We start from the raw sequence: 26,485 nt of genomic DNA, 5'->3' as shown, positions 1-26,485 counted from the left end.
CCGTCCGTCCGCGCCGCCGTCCCCGGGCGGCCGTTACCGGTGGCGGGCGATGGTGGCTGGTGGCGCCGTGCGGCTGCTGCTGCTGCTGCCGCTCCCGCGCCCCCTCCTCGGGCGGGCCGCTGTGGCCAGGGGAGCGCTGCCCGGTTGGGCGGCCGTGGGGCGCGGCGGGCTGCGTACCCGGCGCTGGGTCGCGGTGGCCTTGGCTGTGCCCGCGGGAACCGGCTGGAAGGATAGGCCGGGGCAGCGGGGGCCGGTGTGGGTGGGGGAGCGCGGCCCGGAGCGGCCGCCCCGGGTGCTGCTGCGGCGGTTGGGTCTGGTGCTCCGGATGGGTCTGCGGGCCTGCGCGTTGCTGCTGCGGTTCGGCCCCCTGCTGCTGCTCTACCCGCTGAGCCGCCTGTGGCCCGGCCTGGGCGCCCTGTGGCTGCGGCTGCTGCGGAGGACGGCCGAGGCTGCCGGCCCCACCTGCGTGAAGCTGGGCCAGTGGGCCAGCACGCGGAGGGACCTCTTTTCCGAGGCCTTCTGCGATGAGTTCTCTAAGCTGCACGTCGAGGTGAGCCCACACCCGTGGGGCCACACTGATGAGCTCCTAAGGAAGGCCTTTGGCGAGGACTGGATGGGCATCCTCAAGTTCCAAAGCCAGGAGCCGGTCGGCTCGGGCTGTGTCGCCCAGGTGTATAAAGCCTATGCTGACCTCACGGCTATCGCCGGCTCCCAGGCCAAGGAGCTAGCGCAACACTTGGAGTTCAGGACTGCTTTTGAAGCGTGGGAAGCGTCAGGCTTTAGAGGCCTCCTCAGGTGGCTGAGGAAGAGGAAGAGTGAGCAGATGTGGGATGAGAGGAGCAGGGATGAGCTCAGCCCAGCAGACTGCTCCCGGAGAAGTCCTGAGAGTGGGATGTCCCGTATGGAGCAGATGGCCAAACCGCTCCTGAATGCATATGCTTCATCAGCCAAACATCTCACGCCTGTAGCCATTAAAGTAAGTCATACACATGACTGGTAGATATGTGAAAATGGAGCATGCTGGATGAGGTTGATCAGGTTTTAATTTCCATGGAGATGAGCAGCTGGCTGAGGCCAGGTGGAGTGAGAAGTGATGCTCATCTCCCTCAGTGTCTTGGTGTTTTTATTCTAGCCAGCTGCAATCCAGACTTGCAGTGGCTCCAGCTCTTCCCAGCCTGGAGCGCTTGAGGACACATACTGCCTATGGCACCATTTGATGTGGCATGTGGATGCCACACATACTTACAAGGGCTCAGTTTACATTAAAAGAATGAACATTAAGCTTGGTTTCACCTTCCAGACAAGGAAACCCCTCCTCTGCTCACATGAAGAAATCTGGAACAGCTAAGTTCTTTCCAGCAAAGTTTATTTAAAGAAATCTTACATTTGAGCTGCTCCAAATACTAGTCAGTACTGCATGGCAGGGAACGAGTGGGAGTGTGAAAGCAGTGGAAAATGGCACAGGATGAGACTGTAGCAGAGATATATTCCATTTGACAATTATAAAATGTTTCTTTACAACTTAATCCCTGGCAAAATATGAATTCTTCTGAGGATTAGCTGGGGAAGCTTCGTTAGCCCCCAGTCCAGCAGCCTGGGTTCTATGTATTTGGAATGTATCGCTTGAGTCTATTGATGTGGAGTGTCTGGGGAGTTGATCTTGCCACTGTTGGTTCTTATGCAGGTCCTGCACCCTGGGCTGGTCCACCAAGTCCAGATGGATCTGTTTCTCATGAAGCTTGGTAGCCACATCATTGGACTTCTCCCTGGATTCAAGTGGCTCAGTTTGACAGAGATTGTGGAGGAGTTTGAGAAGCTTATGATTCAGCAGGTGGGTGCCGTGCCACGGTCCCCACGTACTGAAACAAAACCGCCTTTGGTCTTGCTAGTGGCTGGCTCTGGCTCTGTTCATACGGCCCTGTTTTAAAGGATTAGGTGAAGGCTTGCTTGTTTTTTAGTTATGTTCTTTATTCTAATCAGTCACATAATGTTACTGTAAGAAAGCTTATATGCTCACAGAGTAAAAAAGCAATGAAAAAATTAACAGTCTTTATCAGGTTTAAGAATCTTTTTTAGGCTTTGAGTATGTTCTCTAGTGAAGAGCCTGAACAGGCAGCTAAGCCATAGTCGCAAGTCTTTTTGCAGCCTTCTGAAACAAACGCTGGTAAAGACCTCTCCTAAGGAAAAGAATTTCTCCAAGCAAGTGTTCAGATGTGTTTTTTCTCTTTAACCCCACACAGATGTTTGCAGTCTATACTCACCGGTCATGTTTGTTAGCGCTGAGATACATATTGGCGTAACTAATATATTTTCACTTAAGTTAATAATACATTCTATATTGTGCTGGCATCAGACTCATAATATTGGTAAAGTTAAGCTTTGCAAATAGATCTGAAAACGTCCTGATTCACTAATGTCTTCTAAGGACACAGTCCTGACATGTCATTACTACCAAACTTACAAAGATATCACTACAGGCTCAGTTAGGCTTATGTTTCTATTAAAATGAACTATTATCTGCTGATTTCATTTTTGTGTCTAGATTGCAGAGTCTGAAGTCTGTACAAGCCTTTGAAAGCCTTAATTCTTTTCCACTATTGCAAAAAAATCTACACAGTACATCCGTGCTGTAAACTGTTGACTGTGTTCAGATGTGGCTCAAGTCACTAGCACCAGTTTTGTCCAGCAAAGCTTTTGGTGGATGTCCTGAAGGCTGAGGATTAGGAGAGCATCTGATACACTTGTACTTTCCTTTCCTTTCTCTTTGAAAGGCCAAGAAGTGTTCCTCAGATATTTCCCTTTGCCAGATGAGGGACGTGAGGCAAAGTTATCCTGCCTCCTTGAGCTGCAGAGGTGGGCAGGAGAGATGCCTTGTGTCAAGGCACTGGATCACTGAAGAGCTAGGGCCAGGACTTTGCACAGTGGATTATTTTGTATGTGTTACATTAAATTCTTCCTACTGTGGCTGCCTATCTGTAAAGCAAGGTTAGGGCTGCAGTTCTTCTACCTTGTCTGCTTGCCTTGCTAGTTGGACAGTGAACTCTCATTCATGATATGTCTTATCCCTGAAAATAATGCAGTCCCGGCCTTTTCTGAGACATCAGGCCTATATAAGTAAGTCACCCGTATTTTGAAGGTGCTGAGTTGTGTACCATCCATTACCCAGTCTTTTACTCCAACTCTTCCATCAGGAAAGCTGGAAGCATATAAGAAACACCACTCTCTTTGGTTTTCTGATACTTTTGTTGATATTGAATATTGCACCATACAGTCATATCCTCATACAGGATCTGGAAGATCTAATTCTAATTGAATCTAATTTCCAGCCTGCTTTTTCTTTTTCTCCCTTGAGATTGACTTACGCTATGAAGCCAGAAATCTGGAGCGCTTCCGACAAAATTTCCTAGATGTCGATTTTGTGAAGTTTCCAACTCCCCTTTGGCCTCTGGTAACAGCAGATGTTCTAGTGGAAACATTTGAGGTAAGAGTCGCAGGGTCTGGGAGTGGTGGTAGCAGGGAGAAGGCCCTTAAGGGAGAATGTGCCAGGGAGGTGTATTTTGAGAAACGGCGATTAGAGGCAGAAGGATGCTTTTCTCTTCCTTGCTTTAAGAGATTTGTGGCCTTCCTCAGTGTCTCTTCCACTCTGTGAGCAGTGTATCCCAGAAGACAGGTGGCAGACAACTCCATATAGAAGTGAACACTTGGCCTGAAACCAAGCAGACCAGCGGTGTGTCCAGCCACCATGTGTTTGCCTGTGCTTTGCAAACCAACACCGTGCTTCAGCTCTCCTCTGTGATGGGTCAAAGCAAGGAGCTCAGCAATCTGAAATTTTTTGATGCTTGCCTCACTTTCCTTGTGGATGTTTGACTCACAGACTAAAGCTGCTCTCAGCCTTAGTTTTCCTGCATGTGATCCTGGCAAGAGTATTTCTGCCCCAGACTGTATCATACCCTCTTTCCAAAGAGCAAACCTGTGTTCTCCATCACATTCAGTACAGCCTCTGTTGAGCAGGGCCTCTCTAGGGCATTGTTATTGCTTTCCCCCAAGTGTGAGCACCAAGGTAAATGTGTGCTTGAAGGTGGGATGCAGGGTGTGTTTGACTCCAGCTCTTGTCTTTATTTCAGGAGAGTGAGCCTATTTCGCGCTACCTGCACGCGGAGATTGCCACAGAGCTGAGGCAGAGACTTGCAAAGATGGGCATGGACATGCTGCTAAAGATGGTAGGCACTTGGCAGAGTTTAGAAGCGAAGGTTGTTTTCCTGCAGAAAGCTATCCAGTTGGGGTAATGAGACAATAGAGCTGAAGAGAGAATCTGTTCTCACATCTCCTACCCATCTGCCCATGGTCTTAGACCAGAGCTGTGCCTTTTAGAGCCAGCCTGTGGATCTTGCAGTAACCCAGGACTTGGGCCCTTTGCAGCTCCTGAACTGGCAGAGGGAGGGTCTGTGCTTCATGTGTAATGTCAGTGCAAGGTCTGAGTAGAGCCTGGGCTAGGAACACCACTACTGTGGTCTTTGACACAGAGCTTCTTCGACTGAAAAAAGGTGATCTGTTTGAAAAAGGGTCATCCTATGCAACTTGATCAGTGTATTGCTTAGGAAACCCACAAATCCATTAGTAAATGGATGTTCACATATCGCCCAAGTACTAGAAAGTGCAGTGTAATTAGCAAATATGCTCTCTGCAGAGACTTACGGATGCAACTCACAGGGAAAATGGCTAGGTAGTTTCTTCATTTATTGACTCCTCCTCCAAAACTGCCTTTTTTTTTTTCAAGGAAGAACTAAATATGGAGTGAAGAAGGCAAACCTGGCCAGATTCAGCTTCTGGCTGTCTAGTTCTTCTGTGGTTGAAATAATTCCAAATGATCTGGAAGGGAGTGTTGAGAAGGTGACACAAGTGTCTTGTGAAGGGCCATAAGATCTGGCAGGGAAGAATTCCAAAAGAACCTCATAGTGCTGAGTGTGTGGGCAGTAAGTGTCACATGAAATTCAGTTGCTAACTGCAACATCATGCTAGGGCAATGGTGAGGCCTGCAGTTCTGGCTCCATGTAGTGCAACAGACTCTGAAATAGCTTTTCTGAGTAGTAAAAGCTGTGGTGGAACTAGAATAGGTCTAGGCTAACATTAGATTCAATGGTTAGGAGCAAAACAACACCTCCCCCAATTTTAGGAGTAGAAAAGAATTAAAGAGCAAAGAAACAACATTATGGCTGTAAGTAAAACAAGTACCTGTTTCTTGAATACTCAGTTCTAGTCTGTCCAGGACCCTCCATTTCAAGGGCTGTAAATAAAACTAGAAGAAGAGCAGAGGAAGGGAGCCAGGATCTTTACTGGTGTGGAATGGCTTCCATACTGAACTGGTGAAATTATTCAGACTCTTTTAACTCTGGAAAGCAGAGAAATGAGTAGCTTCTGACAAAGATCTATGCAGTCATGAGTGCATGAGAGTGAATATGGATCTATTGTGTATGGCTTCTCAGAACAATGAGGACAGAAAACTATCAGAGGTAACTTTTTCAGACAACACCTAAAAAAACCCCTCTTCCATTTTCTCCCCCTGCCCCAGTTCTAATTATTTATGTGGCAATTGGACAAATTCATAGGAGAAATCCATGAAATACAAAGATAACCTACTTGGGGCAAGAAGTCCTGCAGGCCCAGGTGGCCAGGAGGGTTAGTGGGGAAGTGCTGTCTTGTGCTTGCCCTCTTGCTAGTCCTTTCTGGTGCTAACTGCTAGCAGAGGCAGAGAAATGCTACCTACATTTGTTTCCTCTTACCTTGTTTTCCCTACTTTTCAATACAGTTGTAATGTGGGTTGTTGTCATGGAGTAGACAAACTTAACCCTTTGCTATAACCCATGCTACTGAATGGCAAATGGCCTATTCTTACTGCATTGCTTTTTGCCAAGGCCCACCAGTGTGCCTCCAGTTCAGGGTCAGTTGCTACAGACCACTACTCTTCCCTGCTGGGACTCCTGGCTGTCCTACCTGACCTCTAGCACACACACAGGATGGCTTCACACAGCTCTGCTGACTCCCTGAGTGTAGCACCCATGCCATTTCAGCACAGCTGTCTCCAGTACTGGGCGGCTGCCCAGGGTGATGTACTTTATGATGGTGAACAGACCAGAAACAAACCTTTGCTGTTGGCCTGCTGTTTTGGTGTGGGTAGGTTTGGTTGGAATGAGCGGCTCTAAGGCTTTCCCATCCTCTAGGTCTTTGTTGACAACTTTGTCCATGCTGACCTGCACCCTGGGAACATCCTGGTTCAAGGCACGGCCCACGCCAGCACCAGCTGCAAGGAGCAGGCAGCCATCGTGGACTTGTGTGACACACTCGTGGTGGAAGTGCAGCCGCCCCTGAGGCGGCTCTGCCTGGTGCTGCTGGACGCAGGGATCGTGGCAGAGCTGCAGAGTGCTGACATGCGGAACTTCAGGGCGGTTTTCACAGCTGTGGTCCAGGGCCAGGTGAGGCTTCTGTCATGGGGCTGGGAGCTGAGGCTGGGGAAGGGAGACAGCAGTAGAGTCTCATGGCCAAAGTGATAGTTTTCTCCCTTATTTCCACAATACTTAAGAGGAGAGAGGAGAGTTGGTAGCGTGGAAGCTATACTGCACGCAGGGAGAAGATGTTCAGCCTCAGCAACGAGGCTGCCAGAGTGGAGTGATTTTAGTGGCCCAGGAAACAGGAAGCACTGGCTGCTACTTCCCTGGTCAGGAGTGCTTCTGATGCAAGTTAGGGCTGCCTGTAAGCCACTTGTGTTTGAGCCTGTTGCAGAAATCTGCCTGGTTAGAGAAGAGGAGGGAATAGATTAACATCTTGGTCTTTCACACACATTTTGTTGTTGTGTCAGCATCTGTAGAGAAGAGGAAGCAAAACAGTGGGGGTGGAGGGTCTGGCCTCTGCCAGGCCCCTTTGTATAAGGGGAACTACTTTATCCTCCTTCCCACTTATTTAAAATACACTCTCAGATTGACTAGAGAACCCAGTGCTGATGTCTCCTGTTCGTTCTGAGAACAAGCATCTGTGTTCATACTTGCACGTAGTTGGTCCTCAGCTGTGAGTTGGATGGCTCACCAGGGTATCTCAAGAGGGACACATTTTTAACTTGGTCAGTTTAACCTGCTGAAGCATACTGAGGAGTCAGTGCTAAACCATGGATTGGGGTCCATCCTGTACTGCCAGACTTCTCAGTCACTGAGCAAAGACTGCAAACATTTGATTGCAAGTCTTTCATAGCTCAGGCTGGGTGTAATTCATGATCTACAGGTGGAAGAACTGCTACACCACCTCATTGCCAAACCTGGGGCTCTGGCCCTGTACACTGCTGTCAGACATGTCTTCCAAGAAGAGCTATAAAGCCTCTCACAAGTGAAGCTTGGGTATGGCTCCCTTTCTCACCAAGCATCTCTTGGTGTAGAATCAGTTCACTCTTCTCTGCAGTTTGCAAGTGAAAGGTTGGACCTAGCCCATAAGGAAGGCTCATATATGCTCTTCTTTACACCATTATCTCCTCTGCCAAGAAGAAAATGTCAGTCCTGTGGGTTTTATTTCCCTCCCCTAAAACTTCTGCCTGCCTGCGAGATACCTTTGTTGTGTTCTACCCTGAAAGACCTGCAAGACAAATAAAACAGGGTTTTGCCAGATACCAGCTAAGACTTTTGGACCAGTTCTGCTGCTCTTGCTTCTTCTTCTGTTGATTCATTGGGTCTCCGTTGCTGGAATGGGATAACCTAGGCCTGGGAGTTGTCCCTGCAGTATGCTTCCTCCAGGGACCTTTGCAGCAGGGGCCTTCCAGCTCCCTGTGGGCACCAGTGATCATGTTCTGATTCACCTTGTCAACTTGTTTCACAGGGGGAGAGAGTGGCAGAACTGATCCTTCATCATGCCCGTGCTAACCAATGCCAGGATATCGAGCGATTCAAAGCTGAGATGGCAGAACTGGTGACCAAGGTCCGGGGGAACACCATTGCCTTGGGAAAGGTGAGTGCACCCACCCTTGCTTACCAGTAATTCAGTGCAACTTGGCTTTCAGAATGAGCCATGGGGGAAGACCAGCTCTCATCTCATCAGCACTACCAACAACATCTGCAGTTCCCTTTGGGGAGTTGCTGAGCCAAATGCTACAGCTTGCATCCTGTTAGCTGAGGCCAGCCTGGGTGCTTCAGAGAATGTAGTGTGGTGGCACTGGACAAATTAATGCATGTCGTGCACTGCTGTGAGGTCAGATGTTCTCAGCCTTCCTGGGCTAGCAAGTAAGCAGAACCACGAGTCATAGCTGAACTCCTTATCCTGGACAGGGTGGGGGGATCATACCTTGATGGTGGCTGTTGTCAGCCCAATAATCCTGTCCCACCACCAGAACCAAATGCTGACGCTTGGAAGAATCCGGCCTGTCACTCAGTCTTCTTGGCCACAGTTTTTTTGGTCAGTTGTTAACTTCTCCTTTTGTGTTCCAGCTTCAGGTGGCAAATCTGCTCTCGAATGTCTTCAAACTGTTGATGACCCATAAGGTGAGGTCCCGTTGCTTTCTGCCTTCAATAGCTGGCAGTTCATTTGGGGCAGGAGGAACACTCAAATGAACATGAAGGGCTGACAAGGAGAGGGACTGTGAACTCTGAAACAAGCTGCAGGAATGCGTCCAAGTGTTGCAGGCATATTTGTTTCTCAGGTCTTGATACACACCCTACCAAGACCAATTTCTTGGGTTTGTCTTAATACCACATTTAACTAAAAGGAATGTTTCTGTGATATTTTTCCTATTTTATTTTATAGTCCCTTACAAGCAGAAAATGAAATCTAATATATGTTCCCTTTGTCTATCACTGTACACTTTCTTCCCTGGATCTCTTTCTGGAGGGGTGGGGTTATGGAACTGCACTAGGCCATTTTATGGGTTTGTTAGAGACCTTGAAAGTGAGAAGTTATTCATGGAACAGAGATTCCTTCTTATAACTGATGGTATTTGGAGGACATGTTTCCAATTGCAAACAACTTTGGAAATCGACAGAGCTATGGTGGCCTGAACTAGAGGAGGCGAGAAGGTTGTCAGCTACGTGGCTGCCCAGCCTGTAAAGGGTCCCCCTAAACATTCCTTAGTTAGAAGTTTCTTTCATTAAGCCTCATTAAGCTGGTTTATAATAACATGAAATGTAATTTAGGCCCCTACAAAGCAAATCCTCTCAACTTGATGAATTCTTAATGCCCCGGTATGCCTTGAAACAATCCCAGTACCTGGCTGGAAATGGGGGAATAGTTTGGTCACATGCAGAGTAGAGGTTTCCTCTGTGATCTGGGGGGTTCTTCTGTGGCCATTCAGAAGGTGAGCTCCCCCTTACACATGTGCATGTGTTCAAGTACATTGGATACTGCAGCTTATAACTACACGAGCAATGGTGAGGACTCCTAAGCTCCAGTACAGAAGAAAAAAAATCCCAGTTCTCTTCTGGAGCTGAAAAACAAACTTCTGGGTTCCCTTAGGGCATTTAACCTGAAACTGTCACCTGATTTTTGGGCCTGCTGCTGGATTTCACTGAGTTCTGAAACTCCAAGTGATGGAGTTGCAGTATAGCTTGAGGTGTGCATGAACTCTTCCCAGTCTCTTCCCTTCCCTCTCAGCTTAGCCAGAGAATTCTGTGGAATGGGCTCAGGAGAAAGTAAGGTCTGCCAACTCCATTTAGTCTCTTGTGATTCTAGGTGAAGCTCGAGAGCAATTTTGCTTCCATCATCTTTGCCATCATGGTCCTGGAAGGACTTGGTCGTTCACTGGATCCTGAACTGGACATTCTAGAGGCAGCTAAACCACTGCTCATCAAAACTGCAGCTTCTGTTCTCAAATAGACTCCTGTGGCTGCTGCCCTTCTGCTGTGCAGGGTTAGTGCCTGTGCCGTCAGCGAGCTGGCTGAGAAAGAAGCTGATGGTGAGAAGTCGTGTATCTGGGGGACACGCCACGCAGAGGTTACTCTCCATTAATGTTGCCTTCAGTTGTTTCAGCCAAGCACCAGGCTGAGATGATCAGAATTCCAGAAACCAGGAAGACTGCACAATTGGAGACTTCTGACTCATCGCATACTTCTAAGAGCTAATGTGCTCTGGTAATTTTTAAACTGACATATCATGTAGTTTAGGTGCACATGATCACTGCAGCCTGATGAGAAAAGCAGTCTGACTTGTCTGGAAGTCTTTAAAAAGATGTTCATCGATCCAGTCTGTTTTGAAATATATCAGGTTAAATATGTAAAGTTATGATACTGACTTACCTGTCACTGTGGTATGAGAAATGGTCTTCCACCACCACCTAAGCAATTCAGTCAGGCTGAAAAAAAGCCAATAAACCTTCTTGTCTTTTGCACTTTTTGCTTCTACTTTTATTGTAGAAGCATCCTGAGATCCTGCAGGGAGTGGTCTGTTCTCAGGCATTTGGGATGACAAAAACAGACCAGGCAACTGGACACCCCCTCCCCACCGCTCTAGCACAATACAAATAAAAAGCAAAAGAAAATACTTGCTTAGGTGGGAGACCTAATTCCATAATAAAAAAACAACTTTTGGGAATATCTGTACTGGTCTTAGTGTTTTGTGTTTGGGTTTTTCTTTAAGCTTGAAAAAAGGCTTTTTTCTTTCTCTGTGTGCTTCCTTCCTACCACCCTCCCTCTGCTCCCCTAGTCTCACCCTGATCAACTCAAAGCTTTAACTAATATACAAATTCTTGCCTTTTGTTTCCAGTAGTTTGCAAAACAAGGAGTCCAAGCATTTTCCTAATGGGTGGAAAACACATTGGGAATGTTTAATTTAAATAAAGCCAGCAAACCATGGCTTTTACAGTCATTTTAATAGCATTAAGCTTATTTTATGGCTGCATTTTAATAGTGAGAAACGCAGTCTCCAAACGATTTGAGATACTGTAATACTAAATAGATTCCCAGATACACTGTATGTGAAATTGTAGCAGCACAGGGTTTCTGCAGTGGTCTGTTTTCAGATGGTTAGGCAATCAAAAGAAGGACTTAAAGCAGACAATCTGTGGTTTTATGGTGGTTATAAAATAATGATTAATACATATAAATGAAGTCTGAAAAAAGTTTAAATTCTGCTCACTATATTTAATGTATTTTCCTTTAATCATTACATGTTCCACTTCTAAATGCTTAAGGATAAAAGCAGCAGTAGAGTTTGAGACTAAGTTTTAGGTTTGTTTCTGAAAGTCTAATAGACTTAAACTCATACTGAGGTACAACTGTTAACTAGCGCATGATTTTGTGCGAAGGAGAAACACAGAATCACAGAATGGTTTGGGTTGGAAGGGACCTTAAAGCTCATCCAGTTCCAACCCCCTGCCATGGGCAGGGACACCTTCCACTAGAGCAGGTTGCTCCAAGCCCCTGTGTCCAACCTGGCCTTGAACACTGCCAGGGATGGGGCAGCTGCAGCTTCTCTGAGCAACCCGTGCCAGTGCCTCACCACCCTCACAGGGAAGAATTTTTTCCCCAACATCTAATCTAAATCTCCCCTCAAAGAAGAAGAAAAGCAAGAGACCCCAAACTTTACATTAAAGAAAGCCTCCATGTGCTGCCAGCACCAGCTTTCCCTCTCCCACTTCCACTTAGCTTGACGGGCTACAGCACTCTGCAGCACGTGCAGCCTGGGCTGAGGCCATCAGGTGTGCAGGTCGGGGGCACAGCCACCCATCTGCTTCCTAAGCAAATTTCAGCCAACTTTTCCAGAGCCTGAACAGAGCTCACATCAAATGACAGAATTCCATGTGTAAAATGCAAAACTGTGCCTCATGTGTAGTTTCCATATATGCAGCAAATGATAATTTTTTCAGACCTTAAATAAAATGCCTAAGCCTTCACCTTATATTTAGGTTCATCTTTCCTTTTTCCCCTTTTTTTAATAAAAATCTCAGGACGGTTCATACATCTTATGGATCCTAAAGTTAAAAATACCCCTTTTAGCTATTAAGGCCTTAGAATAGTTTGTAAACATCTGGCTGAGACTTAACTTTAACTGCCTTTTTGGGGAAAGCTGAAGGCATAGCCGCTGAGTTATCTCTCAAGGAATGCAGTCTAAGCCTTAGCGCTAAGAAGCTGCTGGTCATTCAAAAGGTTTGGCAGAATTACAAAGGAGCTCCCTTTCACAAGTTTAGTTTTTTCTTTCAGAAACTGCTGTTGCCACTGATGCTGTGGCCCTGGAAAAGGGGTGAGTTTTCCTACTAGTTACGCTTTTTGCTGAGTGATGTGCCAGAAAATGTGAAACATGTTTCTAAGTGCACACAAAATGTCAGGCAACAACATCTACATTTTGTATCTAGTTTTGTTCTAGATATTACTTAAAACAAGGTATTGCAAATATTAGATATATTTCAGCATAATTTTGTGCAAATTAACATCCTTCAATAGAGCTCTGAGTGTTCCAACAAACAAATTTTGCCGTGTCCCTTCTCCTTTCCTAAATATACATGTGAATAAACCAGTTACCTCTCTGGCTACCCAAGGCTGACAACAGAATTCTCTGTGATGCAGCTGCTGTATTCTGTACGTCTGATGATAAGAGGAAGAGGGACAGCACTTCAGGATGTGACAAGCGTAACCTCCTCCTCCCCTCTGTGAAAGAAGGCACCTCCACTTGCCAGAGTACAGCATGTTTAAAAACCTCTCCTGCTGCAGAGAACTGTCATTTGACGTGCCTTACTGCTTCCTTTCAAGGGAGGGGACCAGGGGAGCAGCTGACACCACATGCCTCACTAAGGAAAGTCAGTAACACACTCAGAAAATCAAAGAGCCAAGAGCAAGCAGCATTGTGGACTTCAAGTGGTAACTGAGTTTTGCCCTATAGCTGGAATGGGGAATGTTTATAGCCCTCCTGGCTGCTGGAGATTCTTACATGATTTGTTAACTGTCAGTTTACCAATTCATTTATCAACAGAAGATCTGCTTATTCTGATGGGGTGCCCTATCTGCAAAGATACTTGAGTATCTTTCTGACATAGGATTACCTGCTTTGGAGGCTGCCAGCCTGAACGCAAGATTGTAGGCAAAGCAGACCGCCAAGCCCAGCGTGGGGCTTGGTGGTTCTTCACAGACAGGTATGTCAGAGAACAGACATTTTTCACATCACGGTGCCTGGAAAGGGCGGCTTGTCACCAAAAAAACGTTTTCGTTTTTGCATTTTGGGCTTCTATAAGTCATTCCTCCTCTAGGGGAGTGGCCTGCGTATTCCAAGCAGTACGTAACCCTGACTGTAGAAGATCTACACTTACCTGAAGCCCAAGCTGGAGGGTGCCAAGTTGTCTTACCAGGTTTTCTGTAACACTTCACCTGTCCCTGAATCCCTGCCCTGCCCCCTACAGCAGTTTTGGCAGGAAGTAGCACAATCCTGAAGGCAGGCTGGATGGGGCCTTGAGCAACCTGCTCTAGTGGAAGGTGTCCCTGCCCATGGCAGGGGGTTGGAACTAGATGATCTTTGAGGTCCCTTCCAACCCAAACCGTTCTATGATTCTGTGAACTTTGTCACAGGTATAGGGACTTCTCTATAGATCTCTGCAACTCATGTGCAATGGGGCACTTGTTAATAATGGAAACCACAATGGATAATTTACATTGTATTTTAGCACGTACATTTCCATTGCTGCAGGGTTGGTTTTGTTTTGCTTCCAGCTGGTGTCCAGCTCCCCTTCCCCATTTTTCATATAATGTTAACATAGCAAGGCAAGTCATATGACACTATCACTTAACTACACTTCCTATTTTATGTGGTCCTTGACCTGAAAGAAATGTGCTTTTCTGGCACTGGTCTGGAAGAAACACAGCAGGGCAGAAAGTTCACAGAATGCAGTAGCAGAATAGGGAACTTTTCAGGCCTGTATTTCATTTCCCCACAGGCTTGTGTTAGCAAGACATAACCTGTGCCTGCGCTTCCACCACTTCACGTGAGGGACTCGTTCCCAGGGTGTTTCTCCTGATCTTCATTCTTGTTGTTCACCTCCTACTGTATCTATTGCCCATGCCTTCACTTACCTAATTCCTTTCTCTGTCATCTGCTTCTTGAAAGCAGTTACAACCTGATGCCCCTCCACCAGGCTCTAGGTCTTGTGCCCTTTGAATCACTTTTGTACCTCCCGGGTTCCCTGCTGTTCCGCTCTGAATTGCCCCGTGACACTGTCACCAGCCTCTGACTACAACTTTGCTCTACAGGCACCAACTCCTTGAAGCTCTGTGGAAAGAGCTGGGCCCCTCAAGATGCCTTTGGGGCAGAAACTCAGCAGTATGACTGTGTCTCATTAAGTACCAAGGTAGCTCTTGGTGGCAGAGTTGGGTCTGTCAGAAGGGTTGCTTAAGACCTAAGAACAGTTTGACAGAGGTGGACTAGAACAGTAATTCCAGAAAGAAAGGTGTGAAGGTCCCTTCCAACCCAAACTGTTCTATGATTCTATCAAAATGAACTCTGGCTGCAATGAGAAGGAGATGAAAGACCTTTCCAGATATCAATTTCACTTGTCACAACTGCATTCAAACACCCAGGCTCGAGCACTGACACACAGCTGCAAGATACAGATCAGGTCTGTGAATGCCTCAAGGGCCTGCTTACCCCCTCTGCAGCTTCCTTATGACAGCAGTGATGCCCGGAGCATCAAAAGATTCTGTTCTCTGAGGTACTGCTGGAGGTCGCAGAGTTTTTGGCCTTCTTTCTCCACCTTCTGGCGTGAATGGTCTCTGCTCTGGAACACTCTCCCTTTGGCAGCCTGCTGCTTTTTTTGTTGCCTGTCCTGCTCCCGTGACTCTTGTTCCAGCACTTCCTGCCGTGACTGCACTCTGCTCCTGAGAAAATCCTACATAAAAATAAAGACATTTACAATTGCACAGCCAGCTTTCACGCTGAATTTCATCCACAATTATCAGCAGCAGAAGCCAGAAATGGGTGTAATCTATGGAAATTCATTCCTTGCATGCAGAAAGACTCTTTCTGTGGCAGATATGGAGAATTTTACTTCCCAACTTTCATCTTTATGTGTCGAAAAAACCCGTTACCCTTCATTTATTTATCTCTAAATTATATTGGATATATTGGATATGAAACAGGTGAAAGACAAATACTCCGGATGGTGCCACTGCTGTAAACATGGTAGTACAGGAAAAACATTTTGGACTTGCCCTTACCAGCCTTTCCTTCTCTTGTTCAAAGCTCCTTTCATTGCGTTCTGCCTGCAGCTCCTCTCTCTGCACACGCTGTGTCTTTAAGAACTGCAACCTCTGACTTGCCTTCCTCTTCTCCTCCTCTGGCAAGAAGGATTCCTTCCTGCTCCTCTCTGCCCTAGCAGCCTGGAGAAGTGCCATGTGCTGCAAAGCTCTGTCTTCTTGCTCCAGCCATTTCTCCAGCTCTTGCAATGTTCTCTGACGCAACCGCTGCCTGTTTCCAAAACAAAATCTCTCAAATTTCTCAGCAAGAAAGAGCAATAAAAGAGTAAGACAGTGCATGAGGCACAAGGCAGATGTTCTGGCAAGCTGTGCTCTGTTAATATTCCAGGACTCTTTGTTAGGTTATGAGGGTTAAACCTGTGTCATAAGCAGAAGTGGCAAAAACCCCAAATGGGCTGGTGCTGTCATCTGCTCACCTGCAGATCTGCTAACCTGGTGTGGCTGCGTTGTGCAGACAGGGCTGTAGGACTAATCCAGTCAACTGGATTATGTGTCTATGGCTATGTGTCTTGGTGGTAGAGCCACAGGGGCAACAGAAGAGATGGGGCTGAGGATCTGCTGAGCTTAAGTGAACTGGGACAAGGAACAGGGATTTGGGAGGCAAAAGGACTTTGGGTCTGAGGATGAGGTTGAAGGAAACTTGTCCTTGAAAGAAGTCTGAAGGCCCTGTGTTCCCACTCGCCTATACCTCAAGCAGCAATTTTATTCCTGTTACTAAAGCACCATGACCCCTCTGCAGAGACTTGTAAGAGGCACAGTGTGTGATGTTCAGAGACGGAATGAGAGCACCAGGGAGTAGACATCACCAACCTTCTCACATTTACTACAAAAACATTTAGCTCCTAGGTGTCACCTCTGACTGTCCCTGCGCAGCTGGCGTCGGATGCCATCTGCCTCTTGCTGCTGCTCCCTCTTCAGCTGCCTCTGTTCCTCTTGCCATCTTTTGTGCTCAATCTTGGCTCTGTTGAAGTCCATCTCCTTCCACCTCTCCTGAGATGCACCATTAAGGATTGATTTCTAAGAGGAAAAAAAATCAAACCAAACCTCTTAATCTCATCAGTATAGTTTCCCAATGCAAACTATGAACCAGAACAGCTTAGACTTCTAATGTCACTCCTGAGCTCTGGAAGCCACGCTGGATCATAAATACTGTTGTGTCACTTCCCACCCATGAAAACACTGAGTATGATGCTAAAGCCTGTGCAAAAGAATAGGCTTAACCAACAAAGGGGTGCCTGAAAATCCAGTGTTAAGAGCTCTTCTTAGGTCAATAGGTTGTGCTGTTCTGGTTGTTCCAGTGTTGAGCCAATGCTTAAACTGCCCGATGTTTGTGTCAGCTCCTGGATTGGATGGAAACTGCAGGTTCTGGCCACAAATCAGATTACAGATTCCTAATTAGATTTTATGAGAAAGAGAAACATCTGCCTCCATCTGGCCAAACACAAAATCTTCCCGGAGTTCTCTGCAGGTGTACTAACTCTTCACTTCCTGCTTGAGATTTCCACCCAGGGTCAAGGAGTCTCTGTGTTCACTGCAGTAGGAGCTGCATTTCAGAGCTGGGCAGTGTTCCTAACTTGCATTTTAAAATGCACTGTGCTGTGTAAAGAGATGAAGGAGCACCTACAAGGGCTTCTTTTCACAGCTATTTATTTCTTTTGTACACCTACAGTGCCCTCTATGAGGGAAGGAGCAAGGGAACACCACCAAAACACAGACGTGATTCCAATTTACATGGCTAAAGCTGTTTGGGGCTGGAACAGAGTTTCCACAAAATATTTTCCTCTCTCAAATGCACGCACTCCATGGACTACATGATTCAGCCCACTACATAGACTTTCTCTTTTTTACTTTCAGTATCTGCAAAACAGGAATAATCCTTTTGCTATCTAGCAGACCTGGCTGAAAGATTTATTTAGAAAAGATTAGATCTAAAATAAAAAACTTTATCAAAAGTGCTGAGTAAAACCACCAGAAGTGCCCTGTTCCTGTACAACGCTGATTCCCAAGCATTCCCAAGGAAACTGTATGTTTCTATTTATGCATAGTCATTATTCTACATAGGCATAATTTTTGTTACAGTCAAAACCTTTGAGAAAGAGATCAAAAGAGGGTTGGAACTAGATGATCTTAAGGTCCTTTCCAACCCTAACCATTCTATGATTCTATGATATTCTCACATGACATAAACAAATCGCTTGATCCTAATAGCTAAATCTAGTTTGGACCAAATACTTACTGTAACGCTTTTGTCTTTTAGCAGATTGAGAGTTGTGGCTCTCCCAGGCTGCACACTGGAGGTGCTGTGTGGCCTCTGCGCACGCAGAGCTGACTTGATGGTCAGGCTGTCTTTCTCTAGTGATTGATTCACTCGGTCAAAGAAGCTTTGGCGCCTGAAAGGAACCAAAGCACTGGTTCCCAGGGAAGGGCTCCCTTGGGAATGCTGGATTGGAGCTTCTGCCACTCTGGACTCAAAAAGACCTTTCAAACAAATTAGGGCAGGGACATACGAGGTTATAGGCAGCTTATAAAAATAAATATATTTTTTATTTAAAGTCTTCTCATATAAAATATATTCAAGCAAGACTTTGATAACTTATGTCCTGATTTTGGCTGGGATAGAGTTAAGGAGTAACTTAGTACCAACATTTTCCTCTGAGGAGGTGGGTTATTTTTTAGTGTCCACAAAACAGGTCCTAGCTTTCAAAAATCAAGCTTGCCATTGTAATCAAGCATGTATTCTACCTGGCAGCACAAGATCACTGACTGTACTGAGTAGCTACTCAGGCTAAGGGATTGTTTACATGGTATTTCAGAGACACACATGAGCTGCTTCTGCCAGTGCTCTGAGACAAGCAAAAATTATAGATTCCTTGCCAAGGCAAAGCCTGAGCTACCCATCCTGCTGAGAGACAGAAGAAATTAGCTTGGGCATAGCACTGTGCTAACACAGCTTTTGGGTAGCTGAGAACAGGAGCGGCGTCTGGTTGCACCTTTCTGCTAAAGCCAGCGTGGACCAGAGTGACAGCTGTTGCATGGAACGACGCTGGAACACCAGCGGGGAGGAAATGTGCACTCCTGCTTCACTGTTCTTTCTTCTTCTACCAGCAGTGACACAGAGCAAAGCAGTAACAGAGAAAGCTTTAGGCTTTCAAAATCCTCACTTAGATGCTTGCAATTGCCACAAAACTAGCTTAAATGGGAACAGTAACAATTTGTTTCAAATCAGGATCCAGCCCCTTTTGGATGGTAAGGGAACAAAAGTTTACACAATGGCATTACACAGTGATCATTTTCAGCACAGATAAGAGAAGGAGTGTTCTGCAGAACAGTGAAACCTGGTGAAATCTTTCTGCTATGGGCAGTTATAGTTAATGATATAGATTCATTTTTAAAGTAAGGAAATTTTATAATAAATTATATTCATACATTTACATATATTTATATTTATAGTGAGCATTATGATAAAGGTCAAGAAAACCCAAAAGCTGCTACTACAATATCTGTAAAAGCCAAAACACCCAACTTCCACCTGAAAAATCTTTCACCTTGGGAAGAAGATGAACAACTTCTCAAGCCATACCACCATTAATACCTACACAGAATGCTACTATGTTATAGTGGCTGTACTCAGAGCATGGCATTATGGCATTTTGTTTTGAAACACCAAGAGCTATGGCAACAGATCTTACACATGATGGCCTGCAGCTCTGACACTGTGTGGCAAGTCTTATGTTTGGATAAAAGAGCTACAATTTCAATACCATGTTTGTGTTTAAAATGAGCCCCAGTTTCAGCATCCTGCTGTCTGCTGTCTGCTTCTTCCTTGTGGACTGTCTCCATTAACCAGCTCTCTGTGTTGACAGCAGTATCAACCATAGAATGAGCCATCTCCTTCTGAGGACTCTAGAAATAACAAGAAATGCAATCCTAATCCAGACCTGATGTGCAAAAGAACAGGTTAGTTTCACCAACTTACAGATCTTCAGTTGCAGCTGGAGTTTCAGAAAGTAAAAGAAAATTCTGGGCGAGTTCTTTACTAAAGAAACAACTCTGAAGTAGAGTAACTTCTGATCACTTTGTGGCACTCTCTGCATATTCAAATAACCTAAACCTCACAGTGCTTCTGCCTGGAAGGGCCTAAACTACTACAAAAGAGATCAGGCAAGAGTTCCCTGGATGAAGCCAGTCACATTTATGGTGCCAGAAATGAGGATTCTAACCCTTGCACAGACATGGAAAAAAGCTTGGCAGTAGCTGGTACACATCAGCCTCCTCCATAGTGACTCACCCAATGCCCTATTCACAAGCACCAAATCAGCAACCACGGGTCATAGAAGTCTCTTGTGCGCTTTCATTGGAAGAGGTGACACCTCTAACAGTGTGGAGATACATCCTAACAGAATTATGCTAGGGACTGCCTTGGCATGGAACAATCCTTACAATAACCCTTACCCAGTGTAAAGTCTTCTGTCTGACACTTTTTCCTGCCTTTACCTCCCTCACGCAGAGGCAGGATGTAAAAAACCTGCACTATTCCTCATATTCTACACCCATGGAAGAGATTCTAGGAGCCTGCTCCAGGCAGTGATAACAACAGCTTCTAACTCTTTCCCCAACCAAAGCATCAGGAACACAGTGCGCAGTTTCTCCATTCTTTAGCATGACATACATAAGGGCCAAGCCTAAAACCTCTAGCAATCTTCTGGTACCGAGAGCAGAAAAGTTGAGGTAACAAAGCAGACATTACACAAATAGCAAACCACATGTTAACAGAAGAGCCAGGGTGAAACATTTTTTACCTTCTTAGGTTCTATAACCTCACTGTCCTCTTCCAAACAAGGCTGATCTTCACTTGGAACATCTTCTGTCTTCAATTCCTTATCTTCCATTTCCTCTTCCTCTCTGAAAACACTTTCTGAAGATGAAATCCTCAATTCGGACATTTGCTCTTGTATTTTATTGCTGAGCTCTTCTTTAGTGAAGCTTGTTCGTGGGAGGAAGGCATCTTCTTGCTGCACTTTGCACCCCGTAGGCTGTGCAGATTCCCAGGCCGCAAGGCCGCAGTGGGGAAGTGAGGTACACCTACAACTGCACTTAACACATGGCTGAGTTGAACACAGACCCCTTGGCCAGTAGTGCAGGCCTGAGGGATCCTGTCTGTAATGGCCTGAGGCTCTATAACCCGGTGCCACGATGTATGGATAATCCAAGCTTGAATCTACCACCATCTGCCTGGCTGCTAAAGGCATCTGCAGTTCTAGGGTGATGCGTTCACTTAAGGGCAGAGGAATCCACAGAGCTTGGTCAGAAGACACCTCCTTAGTCTGCCCATTCCAGAAATTCACAAGCACTCCCCTTCTGTTGTGTGCTGTGCATATTAAAAAGAGAAAAAAAAAAAAGGCAAAGAATAAATTAGAAGTATGTCAACCTGTGTGCTTTTTTCTCTTAGAAGGCAGGAGATAAAAGCAACAGCTTGTGTTTCAGACAAGTTTGTGACAACTTCCATGACTTTTTTCTTGAGAGGTTTAAAATTTGACCTTGTTTTGAACTTCCTATGAAGTGACAGCAGATAGCAAAATCCCTGCTCATCACAGCGAGCCAGGGTTATACTCTGCAAAAGCTGGAAACTAGACTAACAGATCATCAGGTGAACATTCATGAAGGCCTGGAACATTTTTCTCCTTGTGTTGGGAGGATGTGACGTGCCCCTCCCAGGTGTTTCGGAAGTTTCCACTCACAGAACAAAGCAAAGATTAACTCTGGGAGCTGCATTAATTCTGGCACTGAAAAAGAACAGGCTGCTTAGTGCCAACAACTAGGGAAAAACAGAGATGATGAAGAGAACCCAAGCAGCAGGTGGTGAAGTCTCCGTGATCGAGACTATTCTCTTTTCTCTGTAGTGACCAGCAACCCTGGCAGGTCTAGCACTGTTAAGAAAGCCAATCCCCATACCTAAACGTGCTTCCTTGTTCTCCAGAACCTTTAGCACAGTGCCTGGGCCAAAACGTTCAGCTCCAGCCTCCCATGGCGCCAAGACCCTGTCTCCTGGAGCAAGAGGCTGTCGCCTGGCGTCTTCGTAGTGCAGAATATCGTAGAGAGGGGTTTCCTGTGTTCGAAGCTGTGCCTTGCCTTTCGGAGCGCCGCTCTTGTCAAACTCAATTAAAAAGCGCTCCCTGGAGCCCTACAAGAGTAAAACATGCTGTTTGTGAGACGCATCTGGGGCCAATTAACAGCCAAACGTAAGTGCTAAGAGGGAAGTGGCAGAAATCCCAGGAAGAGGAACGTAATCTGGAAATGTAGATTTCCTCTTCTACCAGATTTTTCACTGTACCGTGTCCATGCTGGACTTTGATTATAAGGCTGGGGCTCAAGGGGCTGGCAGCCTTTCTCTTCCTTTCATTTTGGACTTGGGTTATAGTAAGAACACAATTAACACGCTAAGGCAGAACTTTGCCAGGAAAACCTTCCATCAGAAAGAATAGCCAAAAGAAACTGCTGTGTCTGGTGCAGTTTGTTATGTAGTAATCAAAAATATGATATTTTTTACTGTTAAAATATCAGTAAAATATCACAACTATCATAAACCTAAATGCTTTAATTTAAGCCTTCAGCAATGGGCGTGAGGAAGATGTTACTGAAATCTCAGCCTCCTCTGCAGATCTCTGAGTGCACTCACACAAATAATGCCATCAGCTCCTCTAATGCATTAGACTCCAGCTAATGCCACTTGTGCTTTTAGCTGTCCCCATCTGTTCCACCCCATGCTGGAGCCTGCAGCCATCCTCATCTATAGCAGCATCACTATTTATTTAACTACCCTGCGAACTGCAGAACAAACTGGATTTTTAAAGAAAGCCTGCGGGGGGGATTGTCTGGCATCCAAACTCATCTCACAAATCCCAGAAACACAGCTGGAAGAGAATGAGGAAAGCTCTTGGTTCGGTAAGGAGGAGGACATTTTGGGTTACTGATATGCTGTTTAGCTCATTGACTTTGCTGCTAGACTGGGCAGAAGCAAGTAACAGGGATAAGGGATTTGATTTGATTGTTTCTGGAAAGCAGCTCATTATAACTACTAAAGGAATTGATTTCTAGGCTGCCTTTGCTTGCAGGACTCCTCACAGTAAAGAGCCAGTCATCACCAGGAAACATGAAAGTAGGATGTGGGGAGACTCTAGTGGTTACTAAGTGCACTGTATGACAGGAGAGCCACCCCACAGCAAGGGCATGGGGCTGGTGAGGCAGGGGGAGAACAGGAAAAAGATGCACAGATCCTCTTACAGCTCATTCCCAATAAATAGCTACCTTCACCTCCTGGGCAATGTGGCCCAGGTAGTAATAGCCGTCAGCTTCTCTCCTTGCCAACACACGAGCCCCCCTCATGAAACTGGAAGCCTCTGATTTTGATGAATCAACAAAACTCCTTTTTGCTGAGGATACTGAGAGCCTACAAAGGGAATCAGGGTTCCACGCACAGACAGGAAAGCTGTGGAAAACAAAAATACAATTAGTGAAGTCCTTGGCAACAGAATTCCTGCAACTTGCTGCAATGAAAACAAAAAATGTGCCCATGGGACACCCTCCCCATCCCACAATAATTGTCCTTGTCTCCTTGCTTTTTTCTCCTCTGCCTTTCCAGTGACCCGTCTATAGATTTTGAACTTACTATGTTACTGGACATGTTGGCAGCAGAGAGCCACAGGGATCTTTATTAGCTGTGTGACAGCATTGGGCATGTGAGATGGACATGGAGCTTACCTGGAGGGGGGAAGGAGATGGAAGCAGAAGATAAGCATGATATTTGAACACTTAAATCCTTAAACAGGATTATTATCTATAAAACTGAAATTTACTTCCCAGCATATTACTTCTATCTTTGTTTTAATTCTTCCATCATATCTTGTGGTACTACACTCTTTATCTGTAAGCTCATCACAAATTGTTAGGATCTTAAGCAATCAAGCTTGGAAAGGAGATAAGAACTATATGATAAAAGAACCCTTGTGTTTCACCTGCTTTCTTTTCAGCTGCTAGATACGTAACAGATGTACCACTGTTTCTTCAATCATGATGAGATATGTTGTTCAAAAGATGATGTGTCATTTCAAGTGTACACAAAGCTATAGTAGATATCCATTTTGGCCCATCTCAGATCCTATCATCATTTTATTCTGCCACGAAGAAGGCACTAGACCTGTGATTCTTGAATCAGAATAGTTTTACTTTCCTAATAATTCTTGCTCCTTTTAGTTAACTGATTTTAGTAATGAGCTTTGAGCCTGGAAAACACACCAGTTTCTCAGGACCAGGCACGGCTTGGAGACAGGCAGCAGAATGGCTGGTAGGGGGGAAAAGAGGAGCGGGGATGCAGGCATATCAGCCCTGTTGGCTTCCTCAAACTCCATCCACCCCTGGCTCTCAAGCAGCAGGTTCTGGGCAGCCTGTTGCCATGTGTGCATTGCTGCTTCTTGCACCCTGCTGCTTAGGCAGCTGTCCAGGCTCCCCGAGCAAGCAAGAGCTGCAAGGTCAGTGACAGGATCTGAAGCCAAGGAAGAGTGAAGAAAGTGGGGACTGTGTTTAGGAAGACAGGGAAAAAAGACAGGGAAGGTGGAAGGAAGTGGGGAAGAAAGCAAAGAGGGCGAACAAGACCCCTTCACACGAGCAGGTCTTTGCTAATGTGGGACAGGTGTGCAGCTCTTTATTGGGTGCTGCTGTGCTCGGGCACCCCACAGCTCGCCCCTGCACCCCGCTACCGTAGCGGCCCCCGTGCCTCGCCCCCTGCGGCTGCCGCCCTCCCGCCACAGCTGCCCCCCCACCCCACCTCGTCCCGCCTCACCTCGCCTCGCCGGAGAGCGCCACCACGCTGAAGAGGGCGCCGGCAGGAAGAGGTTCCGCACCAGGCGCTCCCTCAGGAGCCCGGCCCCGCCATGGCGGGTCAGCCGCGTCCCGCACGGCTCCCGCCGCTGCCGCTCCCGAGCACCGTTGCTACGCAACCGGACGCTGTGGGCTGGACCACTCGGGCCCCGTAGGGGGGAAAAGAGTAGCAGGTTATTTGTTTAGCCCCGTCCTTAAAGACGAGCAGCCGGCATCGCCTTCTTCCCCCGCTCCGAAACGAGCACTCGTCGCGCTCCCTCCTCTGCACCCTCTGTGAGCGACAACAACTTAGAGAACTCACGAAGGACTCCCCCCTCACCCCCCGCCGGTGTGTTGGTGCCGTCCTGCCGCTTCCAAGTGCGGGGGGAGGCGGGGAGGCAGGGCTGCCTTCTCAGACACAGCGGGGTGGGAGCGGCGCGGCGTGGCGGAGAAGTCTCCGTGAGGATGTCTTCGTGCCACCGTGTGTCCCGGTGCCGCACCGCAGCCTGGAGCGGTGAGCTCTGCCTCCCTCTTACCCGCGGCCCGTTCATCCCTCCGCGCCCGGAGTTGGTATGCGCCGGCCGGCGCGGCGGCCCAATCGCGGCGGCTGTTGTTGGCCGGCGCAGGGTGACATTGGGGGCGGTGGAGCTGCCATGGCGCTGGCGTCGCTGGGCCGGTCGGCGGGGCGGCTGCTGCGGGCCCGGAGCGCCGCGGTCGGGCGGCGGCAGTGAGTGTCGGGGCCGGGGGGCGGGCCGGGGCGGGTGCCGGCGGGGCCGGGAGTGAGGCGGCAGCGGCGGTGCGGTTGTTGCAGCGCTGGCGGCGAGGTGCACATCCAGCCGCGGTACCGGCAGTTCCCGGAGCTGACGCGGGCGCAGGTGATCCGCAGCGAGCTCATCAGCGGCTTCATGTGGTTCTGGATCCTGTGGCACTTCTGGCACAGCTCGGACATGGTGCTGGTGAGGCCGGCGCGGCGGCGGCGGGGGGTGGCGGGGGGCCGTGGCTGCGGCCGGGCTCTGAGCGTGCCTCTCCCCCAGGGACACTTCCCCTACCCCGACCCTTCGGCCTGGACGGACGAGGAGCTGGGGATCCCTCCGGACGACGCGGAATAGGCGCTCCCCGCAGCACGCCGGTACGGCTCCTCCCGCACAGGCCCCCGGGCGCCGCGGCTGGGCCGGTCTTCGCCGTAAGGAGCGATGAGCGCGGTCACCGGTCCAGCCGCAGCCCGGGTTGTGCTTTTCCTTAGCTTCAGAGCTCTCGGTGCCAGGGCACGGCGCCAGGTGTCGCTTGCTGGGCGCCTTCTCTTGGCGCTGCTACAGGTACCCGACTTGCAGCAATTATTTGTGCGTTTCTAAAGGTAAATGTGCCAGATCTGCTGTACGGAATGCAGATAGCTGTTGGCGCTGTTTATTGCTTTCACACACACTTTTCTTGGGTACCTGAATGCTCTGGTCCTGACAGTCCAGTTCTAGCAATGTAAGCCTGCAGTGCAGCAACTTAGGTGTAGCTTAACTGCTGCCAGTTAAAGTTTATTTTCGTCATGCTGTTCTGTAAACCCAGCATGACCGATCTTCTCTCAGTTTCTAGAGAGAGAAGTGTGCACTTGTCCCGTTAAAGGGTTGAGGCTTTTGCTTGTTTCATATTCTTTAATTGCCCTCTCTCTGAGGCTGCTGCGTCACAGCATGGCTCTAAACCCAAGAGCTTCAACTAATGCAGAAGGCAGCGTGGGTGCTACTCAGGGGTCCTTCCCCTGCTCTCAGCGGTGGGGAAAAGGATGGGCGAGAAGGTTCTCAGGATTCTCTTCTATTACTTGCAGGTCCCTGGAACTAAAGAGGCCCCTGGCACCAAAGCTTTGGCTCCTCGGGTCCTTATTTCAATAAAAGTAACTATAAACAAACTCTAGCTTAACTTGTACTTTGTTTTTGAGTGCTGTAGGATTTCTGGAGCATGAATTTCTGGAGCATGAAAGTTACAGCTTTCGAATCTGCATGAACTTCTCTAGTGTTTGCTCACTACTGCTCAATTCTTGCTGCCCCAGAGAAATAAGGTGATACACTCATGTCCAGGGAGTGATTTAAAACTTCATGAACGCACTGTAGGTAATAACCTTACCATTAAAGCTCTGCCAAAAAAAAACTCTTGAAAGGATGGGAGGAAACAAAGCTTTTCCATGTTAGAATGTAGAGAAGCTAACTTAAACGCATTCTACTGACATCTTGTTACCGCTTAACAGTTGCCCTAGAGGCAGGGGAAGTTTCTCTGAAGAGAACCCTGACCAAGCTTTCCCCAGGGTGAAGAGGAATTGCCCTTGGGTATTCCCAGAGTCCAGAATAATCCCAGGTGAAGCAAAGCCCTCAGCAAAGGTAAAAGTGCCTTATGCTGGCCTGCTGCGCTTAGCCCTGGGGAAGGTGCAGGAGGTTGGTTACTCTCCTGGCATA

The 26,485-nt window shown here is 47.3% G+C and overlaps 3 protein-coding genes across 4 annotated transcripts; 2 read left to right on the top strand and 1 right to left on the bottom strand.

Moving 5' to 3' along the window:
• The first annotated feature begins 49 nt into the window (after positions 1 to 49).
• ADCK2 (aarF domain containing kinase 2) lies at positions 50 to 10,556 on the top strand. Its single transcript, XM_030480906.1, has 8 exons — positions 50 to 976; positions 1,685 to 1,831; positions 3,353 to 3,481; positions 4,125 to 4,220; positions 6,219 to 6,470; positions 7,855 to 7,983; positions 8,460 to 8,513; positions 9,697 to 10,556. The coding sequence occupies exons 1-8, from the start codon at positions 50 to 52 to the stop codon at positions 9,838 to 9,840; spliced, it is 1,878 nt and encodes a 625-aa protein (XP_030336766.1). The 3' UTR covers positions 9,841 to 10,556.
• Positions 1,350 to 24,601, bottom strand: LOC115605322 (trichohyalin-like). The gene is made up of 11 exons (XM_030479588.1): positions 24,587 to 24,601; positions 24,034 to 24,182; positions 22,503 to 22,683; positions 21,150 to 21,378; positions 19,997 to 20,565; positions 18,959 to 19,100; positions 17,434 to 17,675; positions 16,051 to 16,214; positions 15,159 to 15,408; positions 14,590 to 14,830; positions 1,350 to 6,856 (listed from the first exon to the last, which is right to left on the bottom strand). The coding sequence occupies exons 1-10, from the start codon at positions 24,599 to 24,601 to the stop codon at positions 14,606 to 14,608; spliced, it is 2,166 nt and encodes a 721-aa protein (XP_030335448.1). The 3' UTR covers positions 1,350 to 6,856; positions 14,590 to 14,605.
• On the top strand, positions 24,593 to 25,949 carry NDUFB2 (NADH:ubiquinone oxidoreductase subunit B2). 2 transcript variants are annotated; one of them, XR_003990747.1, is made up of 5 exons: positions 24,593 to 24,777; positions 24,862 to 25,006; positions 25,085 to 25,179; positions 25,294 to 25,366; positions 25,864 to 25,949. XR_003990747.1 is itself a non-coding variant. In XM_030480908.1 (4 exons), exons 1-3 carry the CDS (start codon positions 24,623 to 24,625, stop codon positions 25,157 to 25,159), a joined length of 375 nt encoding a protein of 124 aa, XP_030336768.1. In that variant the 5' UTR covers positions 24,593 to 24,622; the 3' UTR covers positions 25,160 to 25,179; positions 25,864 to 25,945. The 2 variants fall into 2 exon arrangements, 1 of the variants encoding a protein (XP_030336768.1); XM_030480908.1 differs by lacking the exon at positions 25,294 to 25,366 and having other exon boundaries at positions 25,864 to 25,945.
• Positions 25,950 to 26,485: the final 536 nt, after the last annotated feature.

This window comes from Strigops habroptila, chromosome 3 (assembly GCF_004027225.2).
Source record: "Strigops habroptila isolate Jane chromosome 3, bStrHab1.2.pri, whole genome shotgun sequence".
NCBI classification, from domain to species: domain Eukaryota; kingdom Metazoa; phylum Chordata; class Aves; order Psittaciformes; family Psittacidae; genus Strigops; species Strigops habroptila.
This window is presented reverse-complemented; position numbering and strand designations above follow the sequence as displayed.